Here is a 14,714-nt window from a genome sequence, read left to right as displayed (position 1 = left end):
CGGCTAATGATATCATAAACTATGTGAATTGCTAATCGCTGCATTTGCAAGGAATTACATGCCAAGCTGTGTGTGTGTGTGTCTGTGTGTGTGTGTGCATGTGCCTGCCTGTGTGTGTGTGTCTTGGCCTGGGCCTTAGAGCTTTCTGGGTAATAACTATAAATATCTCCAACAGACCAGAGAGGGAGGCCCACACACACAGCCTAGCGTACTAGGAGTGTGTACTTGGTTGAAGCTATAGTTCTCCTGGGTATAGATCTACAGTGTTTAAAACCATTATACCACCTAGTAGTGTAAGTGCATTTCTTAGGAAATAAGGCCTAGGCTTATACAGTATAATATGTAACTTTGGACTGGGAACATAATGTTATTCATGTTTATACCATGGCATTGTTGAATACTTGTTTCTGATTGGCTTGAAGGGCATTCTAGAGTGTGAGTTATTTTAGTGATAATGCCGAGAAGCCGGTGTTTGGAGGATATATTGGCCCTGGTGTTGTTAGGCTCGAGACCAAGCCAATGTGTCCTCTAAACACCGGCTTCTTGGGCATTATCACTTTTATACAACCAGTTACCAACATATTCAAATAATGATTGACATGTTTTCATTAAAAACATTATTTTTATGAATTTATTCATACTATTTCATCCTTCCACAAGATATAGTCACGACACAAATCTAGGGTTGCTACCCAAGCTGGCTGGTCGTTCATTTAATCGGTCCGGTTGCCTGAGACGCGACCCAGTCGTTCAGTCTTTGTTCTGTATCTACAGTATGGACGGGACCCAGTCTTTTTGTTCTGTATCTACAGTATGGACGGGACCCAGTCTTTTTGTTCTGTATCTACAGTATGGACGGGACCCAGTCTTTTTGTTCTGTATCTACAGTATGGACGGGACCCAGTCTTTTTGTTCTGTATCTACAGTATGGACGCAACCCAGTCGTTCGTTCTAAGTGTTCCATTGCCATAATGGCTGGCAAAGTTCTTATCCCTTTCTTGCTAGCTTGCAGAGGAGCAAGCCAACAACACAGCTAGCACAATCACTTCAAATTGAAGCTAGAAAGACTGCAAACTAGCTTAACTTTTACCTTTTTCAATTTACATTTCTTTGTATATATCCATAAAATGATGCCAACTGATTCATGATTTCTACTGGCTGAAAAACGCTGTCTGTCTGTCTCGTCCCGACTCCCGACACGTTCATTACTATGGGACAGCTGGAGATCGAATTTGAATATTGAAGCAATCTCTCCAAATGTCGGAGAGACAGACAGCAAGGTTTATACAAATCTCCACTGTTGAAATCTAAATGTTAGTCTAAAAGAAATGTGAGATAATGTCTAGATGCTTTTTATAGTGGAGATCAAGTTTATAAATTGCTTGGCTGGGTTGATGAGACAATGGATTGCACTGTCAGATGAAACAGAGTATTAGGCATTAATTTAAATTTAAATGTAATTTTTTTTATTTTTATTTAAAGTCATAGATTTAACCGGTGGTAACTTGTAGAATAAACATAGAATGGAATGTGGTTTTAACCAATCAGCATTCAGGATTAGACACACCCGTTGTATAATTCCCTATATTAGCACGGTAGAACTCAATGGCTATAGTTCATTCTTACATGTTCTATGTTTGAGCTGCTTTTTAAAGCAAAACTTGAATTGAAAACTTAATTGGCATTGTTGAATCAGATTTTCATGGCAAGCTAGGACTGATGGTTTAGTTAGCCTAACTAACAAGTTTGTTTGTTTGGTTACCACAGCAACTACTGTAGCTATCTAGTAAACTTGCTAGCTACTTCAGTAGATGTTGAACACATTTCTACCGGAAAATGAACACATTTCTACTGGAAAATGAACACATTTCTACTGGAAAATGAACACGTTTCTAGCGACAAATGTGTTAAATTATAGCCGTGATATAAAAGAGATAATCAAAGAGGGGCTATGCGTTCTCAGGAAAATAATGTAACTGTTGAAGGTCAGTTCCACTTCGCTAGTGCATCGTGGAACACACATTCCACGTCATCCATTATTTTCCATAGAACGCATAGCCCCTCGTTGATTATCCTTCACAAATGGAATAAGAACACTAGATTTTTTAATTCAATACAACTTTATTGATAGTGTTTCTATACAGAATGGATAATTCCCTGTAGTTTCCCCCTTCCTAATCTGTAGGCCTAGCCTACCACACATGGTCTGCAGAACATTAGCCTAATTAGGCTATGGTATTAGACTTAACTCTGTAACATGTCCGTCCTTCTGCCACCCACATTTCTCCACCTCCGCTCCTCCATCCAGATACAGGCAAGCATTACCCTTTTCACACTGAGCCAAACTAATCTGAGCTGTACTGGGCTGGCCATTTGCCTGGTTACACATCCAACATAGAATAAGAAAATAGTTGTTTCAGAGCCAGACTGTAAGGACCGCCGCCGGACAGGAGAAGCAGGTAGAGTCAGACATTTATTCGGGAACAGACAAGGAAACAAGACAGGAACAGCGTCGGAACCCGGGTAACACGAACATGAGACAATTAATCCTGAAGCAGGGAACAGAGCTTGGGAACAGACCGATGTAGAGAAGGTAATGACACAAGTAATTGAGTCCACGTGAATCCAATGACTGCTGATGCACGTGACGGGGGGAAGGCAAGTGTGTGTACTGATGGTGGTTTGAGTGCGTAATGCTGGGGATCCTGGCGCCCTCGAGGGCCAGGGGGAGGAAGAGCGGGAGCAGGCGTGACACAAACAGTATGGTTTGGGTCAACCCTATGTGAATACAGCCCAGTTAAATGCCATATATTGTACTACTGCAGCTCTGCCTAAGGCCCTGCTGCCATGTGACCTGCTAGAGCTGTGTGCCAGCCAGGCTGTGACAGCACAGGTCAAAGTGGACCAGGTCAGAGAGTGAGGACGGAGGACCTGTAAGCCCTGTTAGCCCACTGAGTGTCACTTCTGTTATTAGCCTCTCCCCGGGACAAGAGGTTAGCGCCAGCACACCTTACCTTCCCTCTCCTACCCTGTGAAAGATCATTAAGGCCTGATGCTCTTTTTAATTGGTTCAGGAAGCATCGCCGTGCAGTGTGCCCCCTTTCATTTATCAACTACACCTCTCTACCTCCCCCTCTCTCTCTCACACACACAAACACTCCATCTGTCTCTCTCTCTCTCCTCTCTCTCTTCCTCTTTCCTCACTCTCCATGCATGACTTTAAATTGGCCCACAGCCATAGGCCTAATTAACAGGCCTAATCTCTTCCCCACCTCCTGACAGACTAATCTATATTCCATTAACCCGGCAGTAGGTTTGGTCTCTGATTAGGCTATGGTTGGGAACTGGGAAGGTGAGTAGTGTTGTATACTGCTGGTATTATCCCTCTCACAACACACGGCCAATAACTATTCTTAGGGACGTTATGCACAAAGACGCGACACACTTTCCTGTGAGGAGTGATTTTAAGGAAGAGTCGACGTCAAAGGTTGACTTCTAGGTAGACTTCAGATATTTTTAAAAGGAAAACGTTTAGGCAAAGGCTGAAGTGAGAGAGAAGCAGTGGATGATCTCTATTATTCCTGTACTATGCACTTTATTAGTCATCAAAAGAAAAGTAGGCTGTCATTGATTAAAGTTCTAGGGACCAGTACCACACACCGTCTCCTATATTTGCTCTGAAGGAACACTATGTTCACTTGCTCAGCTCTCTGTTACAACAGCACTTTCCTACTAGCTTATACAACCAGCATTACAGCACTACCTAGTGGGTGAAAATATAGGCTAACTGTTGATATGGTGGGTCTTGTGGGCTCTATGATTGGCTATAGTGTGTGCACAGTTATAGTGCGAGTTCCATCCTGTCCTAGGATGATAAATGTAAATTTCCCTAACGGTGTGTTAGTGGAGTCCTACTCAAATGCCCGCAGAGGGAGGCAGAAGTAAGAGTGGCAGGCACACTAATACAGGCTCTGAGTCTGTGATGAGGTTATTATGGACTGTTTAGAGACTCACACCTGTGCCTCTGGATCCCTCTTTTTCTCTTTCTGTCTCTTTTACTCTTTCTTTCTCTGTCTCTCTCTCTCTCTCTCTTTTTTACTCCCCCCTCGTCTCTCACTTTAGAGGGAAGCCCCACCAGCACACTAATTTCTCTGCCGGGAGGCCTATGTGCATGTTAACCGTTGGGTTGCCAGCCTAGAGAGACAATACACCCTGTGCAGAGTCAGTCGCTGGCAGCTAAAAGCCTTCCTGTGTATGAATCTACGTATACATGGGTGTTATTGAATCTCTCTCTCTCTCTCTCTCTCTCTCTTTCTCTCTCTCTCTCTCTCTCTCTCTCTCTCTCTCTCTCTCTCTCTCTCTCTCTCTCTCTCATATTGAACATGAACAGCCTGTTATGTAGTCTTTTGCATTATGATGTCGTCCCAGACTAAAAGGATGCTGTCTGTACGTCCCAGTGAACCCCTCAGTGTACTATACATCAGCGCACTGTACTCCATATCAGGTGTTCAAATGTTCATGCTCAACATTCAGTACATAACATGGTTGCATACCGTTTAGGCCTGGTCTCTGAAAGAACTGTTGTTAAAATATCTTCCTGAATTACTCTATACATACAGTATTTTGACCTGTTCTTCTTGACAGTGTTTTAACAGCTGTGAATTGATTGTTTTCAGGGGCTCTGTGAAAGTGAGGATCTGTCTCTGTGAGAGTGAGACTGTCTCTGTGAAAGTGAGGCTCTGTCTCTGTGAAAGCGAGGCTCTTGTCTCTGTGAGAGTGAGGCTCTGTTTCTGTGAGAGTGAGGATCTGTTTCTGTGACAGTGAGACTCTGTTTCTGTGAGAGTGAGGCTCTGTTTCTGTGAGAGTGAGGCCCACTGCCACTACACAATAGTTTATTCCTGTTGTATGGGATGCTCCCATCTGGCATGTGACATGTTCTCGCTCCACTGCAGGGATGGTAATTGACATGTTGTGTCATTTAGTTCCCTTCGTTCCGTCTCTCCTAGAACAGGAGTCCAACTCCAAAGGCCTAGCCTGACAGCTAGCCTATGTCAGATGCCCACTCAAACATGGGGAGAACACACATACAGTGGGGCAAAAAAGTATTTAGTCAGCCACCAATTGTGCAAGTTCTCCCACTTAAAAAGATGAGAGAGGCCTGTAATTTTCATCATAGGTACACTTCAACTATGACAGACAAAATTAGGAAAACAAATCCAGAAAATTACATTGTAAGATTTTCTATGGGGTTGAGATCTGGAGACTGGCTAGGCCACTCCAGGACCTTGAAATGCTTCTTACGAAGCCACTCCTTCGTTGCCCGGGCGGTGTGTTTGGGATCATTGTCATGCTGAAAGACCCAGCCACGTTTCATCTTCAATGCCCTTGCTGATGGAAGGAGGTTTTCACTCAACATCTCACGATACATGGCCCCATTCATTCTTTCCTTTACACGGATCAGTCGTCCTGGTCCCTTTGCAGAAAAACAGCCCCAAAGCATGATGTTTCCACCCCCATGCTTCACAGTAGGTATGGTGTTCTTTGGATGCAACTCAGCATTCTTTGTCCTCCAAACACGACGAGTTGAGTTTTTACCAAAAAGTTATATTTTGGTTTCATCTGACCATATGACATTCTCCCAATCTTCTTCTGGATCATCCAAATGCTCTCTAGCAAACTTCAGCCGGGCCTGGACATGTACTGGCTTAAGCAGGAGGACACGTCTGGCACGGCAGGATTTGAGTCCCTGGCGGCGTAGTGTGTTACTGATGATAGGCTTTGTTACTTTGGTCCCAGCTCTCTGCAGGTCATTCACTAGGTCCCCCCGTGTGGTTCTGGGATTTTTGCTCACCGTTCTTGTGATCATTTTGACCCCACGGGGTGAGATCTTGTGTGGAGCCCCAGATCGAGGGAGATTATCAGTGGTCTTGTATGTCTTCCATTTCCTAATAATTGCTCCCACAGTTGATTTCTTCAAACCAAGCTGCTTACCTATTGCAGATTCAGTCTTCCCAGCCTGGTGCAGGTCTACAATTTTGATTCTGGTGTCCTTTGACAGCTCTTTGGTCTTGGCCATAGTGTAGTTTGGAGTGTGACTGTTTGAGATTGTGGACAGGTGTCTTTTATACTGATAACAACTTCAAACAGGTGCCATTAATACAGGTAACGAGTGGAGGACAGAGGAGCCCCTTAAAGAAGAAGTTACAGGTCTGTGAGAGCCAGAAATCTTGCTTGTTTGTAGGTGACCAAATTCTTATTTTCCACCATAATTTGCAAATAAATTCATTAAAAATCCTACAATGTGATTTTCTGGATTTTTTCCCATTTTGTCTGTCATAATTGAAGTGTACCTATGATGAAAATTACAGGCCTCTCTCATCTTTTTAAGTGGGAGAACTTGCACAATTGGTGGCTGACTAAATACTTTTTTTGCCCCACAGTATAGCCTACCAGTATTAAGAACTAGAGGTCGACCGATTAATCGGAATGGCCAATTAATTAGGGCCGATTTCAAGTTTTCATAACAATCGGAAATCTGTATATTTGGGTGCCGATTTGCCTCTTTTTTAATTTTTTAAATTTGATTTAATAAAAAAAAAAATATATATACATATATATATATATATATATATATATATTTTTTTTTTTTACACCTTTATTTAATCTTTATTTTACTAGGCAAGTCAGTTAAGAACACATTCTTATTTTCAATGACGGCCTAGGAACGGTGGGTTAACTGCCTTGTTCAGGGGCAGAACGACAGATTTTCACCTTGTCAGCTTGGGCAATTCAATCTTGCAACCTTACAGTTAACTAGTCCAACACAATAACGACCTGCCTCTCTCTCGTTGCATTCCACAAGGAGACTGTTACGCGAATGCAGTAAGCCAAGTTAAGTTGCTAGCTAGCATTACATTTATCTTATAAACAATGAATCATAATCACTAGTTAACTACACATGGTTGGTGATATTACTAGATATTATCTAGCGTGTCCTGCGTTGCATATAATCTGACTGAACATACAAGTATCTAAGTATCTGACTGAGCGGTGGTAGGCAGAAGCAGGCGCGTAAACATTCATTCAAACAGCACTTTCGTGCGTTTTACCAGCAGCTCTTCGTTGTGCGTCAAGCATTTATGACTTCAAGCCTATCAACTCCTGAGATGAGGCTCGTGTAACTGAAGTGAAATGGCTAGCTAGTTAGCGCATGCTAACTAGAGGGACGGAAGCTATACTGTTTCACTGGCAATACTAAAGTGCCTACAAGAACATCCAATAGTCAAAGGTTAATGAAATACAAATGGTATAGAGAGAAATAGTCCTATAATTTCTATAATAACTACAACCTAAAACTTCTTACCTGGGAATATTGAAGACTTATGTTAAAAGGACCCACCAGCTTTCATATGTTCTCATGTTCTGAGCAACATTAGCTTTCTTACATAGCACATATTGCACTTTTACTTTCTTCTCCAACACTTTGTTTTTGCATTATTTAAACCAAATTGAACATGTTTCATTATTTATTTGAGGCTAAATTGATTTTATTGATGTATTATATTAAGTTAAAATAAGTGTTCATTCAGTATTCTTGTAATTGTCATTATTACAAATAAATAAATAAAAAAATTGTCCGATTTAATCGGTATCGGCTTTTATGGTCCTCGAATAATCGGTATCGCGTTGAAAAATCATAATCGGTCGACCTCTAGTAAGAACGCACACAGACACATGAGCACACACACAGCACAGGCAAATTTTTCTAGATATGGGCATGGGGACAAACACATGGGCACTAGATTGGAGTTAACACAACCGACTGTGCACATTGTGACCTTCCACACATACTCTACGTTGGACTTTAACCAGTCTTATGTTATTCCTACAGTTGTACAGTCCAATGTTTTGTCGTGTTTGTAGTTCCAATGTTTGTAGTTCCAATGTTCTTCCACAGAGTTAGGTGTCTGGCAGGTTTTTTAAGAGAGTTGTGCTCAGACATCGGCTGGAGATAGCAGAGGCAAATGATATTGCAGCTAAGCTGTTGTATATTTAACCAGTCAGGAAGGAGGGCTTTCCTTTTAGCTTTCACCTTTGTTTGCCACGACTGATGAGAGGTTAAATACATCAGTCAGTCTCTCTTTATTTCCTACCTCTCTCTCCCCTTCTCTTTCTCTGTAGTTTCCCCAACGCCTAACGGAAAGTTAGGAATATTGACATAGATTCTGACTTACTTAAGGCCTACTAATCATACTAGTCTACTTATTAAACCGATAAAGCAACACAGATCAGCTAAGTGAACTAGGCCTTTGTCCTTAAGAGCTCAGTGCCCCTTTCAGCTATTATCCATGTGAGATAATTCTGCTCTAATATCATTAAACAGTGTTACATTTCAGCCAGGGAGAGAGCTGATGCTCTGCTGCAAATGTCCTTCCCTTAGCCACATAGCCATGTAGCCTTTAGCCTGTGGCTTACTAGTCTGTAGCTTCAGACCTGTTACTGTTATTTCTAACTAGCAGGGAGCTAACTATCCATCTCCAGGTACTTGGCCTCCCCCTAGCCACATAGCCATGTAGCCTTTAGCCTGTAGCTTACTAGTCTGTAGCTTCAGACCTGTTACTGTTATTTCTAACTAGCAGGGAGCTAACTATCCATCTCCAGGTACTTGGCCTCCCCCTAGCCACATAGCCATGTAGCCTTTAGCCTGTGGCTTACTAGTCTGTAGCTTCAGACCTGTTACTGTTATTTCTAACTAGCAGGGAGCTAACTATCCATCTCCAGGTACTTGGCCTCCCCCTAGCCACATAGCCATGTAGCCTTTAGCCTGTGGCTTACTAGTCTGTAGCTTCAGACCTGTTACTGTTATTTCTAACTAGCAGGGAGCTAACTATCCATCTCCAGGTACTTGGCCTCCCCCTAGCCACATAGCCATTGAGGCTAGCCATAGCCTGTTGCTTACCAACCTGTTCCCAGTTACTTCTGACTAGCAGGGAGATACCAGTCAATCCCCAGGCTATGTAGCCCTTTGTGTAACCTGAGAAGGGGCTTATATGTTGTGCACAAGATTTCAAACGAGAGTTCACTGTGAAAACACAGTCGTGCTTTTAGAGCAAGATGTATGGCTCCTTAAGTTTGTGAGTGTGTGTGAGCGCGTGCATGCGTGCGTGTCTGTCTGGTGATGTGTATGTCTCCACTCTGGGACCTAACCCTGTGCCAGGCAGGCTCCAGGCCAGCCAGGCATGTCCGTGTGTTCCCCTCCCAGCACCATGGGCCTGCTGGAGCACATGGTCCTTGTGTCATGTTCCAGGGAGCCCCCTCCCTCTCTTCCATTGCCCCTCCAGTGACTGTCAGTCATGGAAGGGACAGAAGGCTCATCACGGCCTGTCCTTTCACATCTTGCATACATTTGTGTGTGTGGAGGGCTATCCTGTCACCTCTTGCGAGAGGGATTCTCTTCCTGGTGGGAAGTGAACACGGCTGTGTGGCTGGGTGGCCAGCATCTCTTTCCCCACCAGAGTGTGTCTGAGACCACTGCTTTACTGACAGTCTCAGGGAGTGAGCTCTCAGTGTGTTAGTGTGCTGTACTAGGGACAGTGCTGTGGCTTTTTAGCCTCATGGTTTCATGGTTTTGCACACTTTAGTTGTTTGCTGTTTGGTTGTTTAATAGTCTATCGTTTAGTTTTTTCTCATAGTGGATTTTCATGTTATGATTCTGTACAACATAAAATTCTGTCATTCAGTTCCTTGTGTATACTGTTTTATGTATAGAGCAATGTGCAACACATGCAAGCCTGCATTCCATTTATGTTAAACTCTGTGCTTGTGTAGAAATCCAGTGCTTTTGGGGTTAAGTTGTGAAAGTTAATGTAATAACTGCTAGCACCATCTGCTGGCCTACTTCCTCACAAAGAGAGAGTGAGTGAGTGAGAGAGTGAGTGAGAGAGAACGAGTCTGGATTTTAACGACATCTCTAATATTCATGCTGATGCATTTTGCTGCTTTGTGCTGCTTTCATTTTCCACCGCTCTACTGCTGGAGACTCCAGCTCCTCGCCATACACACCCCAGCACGGGAGAGGGAGGGCAGAGAGGGAAGAGGAGAGGAAAACTAGTGGAAAAAGGAAAACAACCAAGCAAGCTAGCTAGCTCAAAACCCTTTTTGTGTACAAAGGAGTAGCCTACCTTACCCTGGGATGTAAGAGAAAGAGGCACGAACGAAGGGAGCAAGGAAAAGGAACGAGTAGAGAGAGTAGAGCGAGCGGACGGAGAGAGCACGCGATTGCTGGCGGAGGGGAATCACTGAGAAGAGAGGAGGGTAGAGCGAGAGAGCGACGCTGACACACACCACGACCCGCCTGCCTGAGCCGGACGGAGCTGAAGCACGCAGTAGCAGCAGAATGAAACGAGCTTCCTGGACTGCCACTGCTTCGCACCTCTTCTGGCGCAACCAGCCCTGCTCCCAGCTCTCCCAGTGATCTAACAGCCCAGCCTCATGCACTCCTACTGAGCCTGAACCCTGCCCGCTAGGGGAGGAGAGGAGTGTAGAGGAGGTGAAGGAGAGGAGGCTCCACCGCCTGCCTGTACGCTGCCTGTGGAGGGGGGAGGGGGTGGACACGCAGCTCAAGCAAGACAAACTGTCGAACGAGAGAGTGAGAGAGAGAGAGACAAAAAACCCGGCGAAAGGGCAAGGCTTTTGTTAGGTGGTTGGAGAGAGGGGGAGGAAGAAAAAAAATAGAAAAAAACATGTCTACAGTGAAGAGGCCAAGAGGAAGGGTAAGTGAGCTGCACAGAGAGAGAGGGGAGGAAGGGTAAGTGAGCTGCAAGAGAGAGAGGGGAGGAAGGGAGTGGAGGGAGGAGGGGCCACAAGACAGGAACTGAACAACTGAACAACCTCCTCTGCCACTGGCTCATGCTGCCTGGCTCGATGCAGCTCCACTGTCGCCATCTTGAACTCCTTGTTGCTGCTCTTTCCCATACTAATTTGCTTAGCTGTGCTAGCTATGCTCTCTCACATGTTTTCCCTTCACTACCCCCCCCTTTCACTTTATCCCTCGTTTTCTCTCACCCCCCAAACCCCTTCCCTCCATGGATTCCCCCCACCTCTGGTTCGATGCAAAAGGCGGTGTGTGTGTGTGTGTGTGTGTCACATAAGATGAGTACATCAGTCACACAGCGTTCTGCATGAGGGACTGCGGGAAGTAAGGGGTTAGTGAGTGAGTGAGCGGACTAACTGGCCCAAATGTCCTGGCTAGCTCTATCTCTCTGTAGTCTTTCCTTACTGTAATAGTGCAGAGTGTTTTCATGGGAGCGTGTGGTGGCAGAGAGAGAGATTGAAATCACTGCAGTGCTGGCAGCCTGTAATTTCAGTTATTTATAGTCGTATTACACAGCTGTAGAGCACTTGTTTTTGGTGCATTTTTCTTCTCTCTCCCTTTCTCACTCACTTTTTATACAAACTCTCATTCCTGCTCTCATTCCCGCCCTCTGCCCTTTCTCCCCTTTGCTCCTTCCCTCTTTTCCCTGTTCTTTACCTTGACTTTCTCTTTCCTCCCCCTCTTTTTTTTACCTTGAACTTGAATAATGAGAATATTTCAGTTCTGGGCAATGATTTCCACTAATAGCCTGGGCATCACAGCACATGTTAAACATAAACAAGAGCTGCAGCTACAGAATTCTATCTTCCAAATGAACTGTCATTTATTTCTCCCCTCCCCCTGCTTTGTTTGTGGCAGTTCAAGACAATTCTCTTTATTTAGCAGTCAGGAAAGCAACTGGCTGTGCCGTGCTGTGGTTCGGCCTCAGGTCATGTAGCCATCCGCTCTGACTGCAACACGTTGAGATTAGCTCCTTCATTTATAGGCTCTGGGCCCACCCGAAGGGAATAAACCTCAGCCCATGTTTTATTCCCATTTTATCACGTATCAGCCTTGTCTATATTATTTATTCTAGTTGGGCTGAATGTCAGTGTGCCGGTCCTGCCTGTCTCTTGTTTCTTTGTGTCTGTTTTAATGAAAGTTTGTGCTGCTGCAATCTATGTGACTAGGGGGGAAAATGTGTGGCTAGCAGAAAGTTCAGAGAGCAACACTCAGTATATCTGTGAGGTAGTGGGGTAGAGACACAGCAGCAGAATGGGATATTCTGGTGACTGGTTGTTTATCTTTAAAAGGCTATCAAGCCTATGTCAAGGCTATATTATTATCAAGCCTATGTCAAGGCTATATCATTATCAAGCCTATGTCAAGGCTATATTATTATCAAGCCTATGTCAAGGCTATATCATTATCAAGCCTATGTCAAGGCTATATCATTATCAAGCCTATGTCAAGGCTATATCATTATCAAGCCTATGTCAAGGCTATATTATTATCAAGCCTATGTCAAGGCTATATCATTATCAAGCCTATGTCAAGGCTATATCATTATCAAGCCTATGTCAAGGCTATATCATTATCAAGCCTATGTCGAGGCTATATCATTATCAAGCCTATGTCAAGGCTATACCATTATCAAGGCTATGTCAAGGCTTTACCATTATCAAGGCTATGTCAAGGCTATACCATTATCAAGCCTATGTCAAGGCTATATCATTATCAAGCCTATGTCAAGGCTATATCATTATCAAGCCTATGTCAAGGCTATATCTATGTCAAGGCTATATCATTATCAAGGCTATGTCAAGGCTATATCATTATCAAGGCTATGTCAAGGCTATACCATTATCAAGCCTATGTCAAGGCTATACCATTATCAAGCCTATGTCAAGGCTATACCATTATCAAGCCTATGTCAAGGCTATACCATTATCAAGGCTATGTCAAGGCTATATCATTATCAAGCCTATGTCAAGGCTAAACCATTATCAAGCCTATGTCAAGGCTATACCATTATCAAGCCTATGTCAAGGCTATATCATTATCAAGCCTATGTCAAGGCTATATCATTATCAAGCCTATGTCGAGGCTATATCATTATCAAGCCTATGTCGAGGCTATATCATTATCAAGGCTTAGAGGGTCTAATAAGAGAGGTACAGCCAACTAGCTAACAGTGTTGTTGTGACTTCTGCTGTGTGTTTTCTAGACCAGCTGGCTGTTGTTTTCAATGTTCTCTGTCAATGTCTCTCTCTCTCCCCACGTCACTAAGCAGTAGTGTAAGTATACAGCTTGATTGTTATGCACATGGGGTTTTTCAGAGCTTCACTGATTCACTTTTGTAATCCCATTCCTTTGTGTTTACAACATTTCCTTATTGAGCCTGACTGGGTGACTTGACTCTCATTCCAGGCAGCAAAGCTGATATGGTACATTTCACACTTCTGTTCCTGATGGGGAAGATGATGTGTGAGAGAGGCTGTGGAGGGTTAACTGAGGGGGAAGATGATGTGTGAGAGAGGCTGTGGAGGGTTAACTGAAGGGGAAGATGATGTGTGAGAGAGGCTGTGGGGGGTTAACTGAAGGGGAAGATGACGTGTGAGAGAGGCTGTGGAGGGTTAACTGAGGGGGAATGTGAGAACTAGGAGCTAAATGATCTAACTATTCAGTCTGAAATTCAGGAATGTCGGTTTGGTTTGGCTATATGAGAACATGAACATAGTGGGGGGGATTAGTGTGTGTGGGTGGTGGGGGGGGGGGGGATTAAGGTGTGTGTGTGTGTTAACGACCACAAGATCATCCGCTTCGCAGGAAATGACATTAAGATCAGGGCGAGAGTCCTTTGTAATACACAGCTCTTTCCAGTCCTGCTATTAATGCAGATGTATGTATGTTACAATGACATCATCCTGTTGGTATATGTGTTCCCTCAGTCTGATTAATATCCCCCCTCCTCTCTCTCCTCTTCAGCCTCCCAAGAACAAGAATGCTAATGGTCCCAACAGCCACACAGCAGCGCGGGTCCTCAGCCCCCCGATGAAGAGCAGCTCATCCTCCTCGTCTTCGTCCTCCTACAGCTCGTCGTTGGAGAAGCGGGCCCAGCGGAGGCTGGTGAAGGAGCAGATGGAGCAGCAGCAGCAGCAACTGATGGAGGAGGCTGGGGAGGACAAGCAGCAGAAGGCTAACAGGATCATCCATGAGGCCATTGCTAAGGCCCGGGAGAGAGGAGAGAAGAACATCCCCAGGGTTATGAGTCCAGAGAGCTTCCCCTCTGGGAGCTCCTCGGCCCACAGGAGAGAGAGGGACAGAGACAGGGAGAGGGACCGAGGCAACAAGACCAGGACCAAGGCCTCCAAGAAGGCCCGCATTGTGTCCTCGTCCAAGCCCAAACAGAAGGCCAAGATCGGGTAGGTGTCTCACTGACCTTGTTCTCATATGCCTCACTATGCCCTTATAACACCACAGCTGTATGGCATGATATAGGGCCACAGTGTTGTATTTCTTTTGAAAAGTAGTTTTAGTGGCCTTCCACATTAAATCTACCATTTTGTTTTTGCTCTGCACCCTGCCTAGAGCAAGTTGTGTCACACTGTCAATTCTCCTTTACGGCTCTGCTTCCTTAGTGCCCATTCATTTCTGGAGCACAATAGAATAGCTAGTTGACTATCTGCTAGCAGCTGCCAGCTTGACAGTCATAGCTGCTCATAAAATAGTAGCTGCCAAGATGACAGCTCAAAGTTCATTTTAAAATTCATGACACAGACAGGAATGAGCAACAACGGCTGCCGTTAGCATTTAGGCTAGCTTGCTGCAGATAGGACAGCAAGGTTAGGACAGAGACTAG

General features: G+C 44.4%; 1 protein-coding gene across 9 annotated transcripts in view; it reads left to right on the top strand.

The window, feature by feature from the left end:
• LOC110506740 (chromodomain-helicase-DNA-binding protein 9) overlaps positions 1–14,714 on the top strand; it is a 120,375-nt gene that overhangs the window by 27,597 nt on the left and 78,064 nt on the right. For 8 of the 9 annotated variants that reach the window (XM_036963371.1, XM_036963373.1, XM_036963372.1 and 5 more), the window contains one exon: positions 13,841–14,277. In XM_036963371.1, coding sequence (XP_036819266.1) covers positions 13,841–14,277 — 437 coding nt within the window. Of the gene's footprint in view, positions 1–9,921; positions 10,773–13,840; positions 14,278–14,714 lie in introns of those variants that run through there. The other variant, XM_036963374.1, reaches the window with a different exon arrangement.

Source organism: Oncorhynchus mykiss, chromosome 26 (assembly GCF_013265735.2).
Source record: "Oncorhynchus mykiss isolate Arlee chromosome 26, USDA_OmykA_1.1, whole genome shotgun sequence".
NCBI classification, from domain to species: Eukaryota; Metazoa; Chordata; class Actinopteri; order Salmoniformes; family Salmonidae; genus Oncorhynchus; species Oncorhynchus mykiss.
Note: the sequence above shows the minus strand (reverse complement) of the source record. Positions and strands in the feature narration are given on the sequence as shown.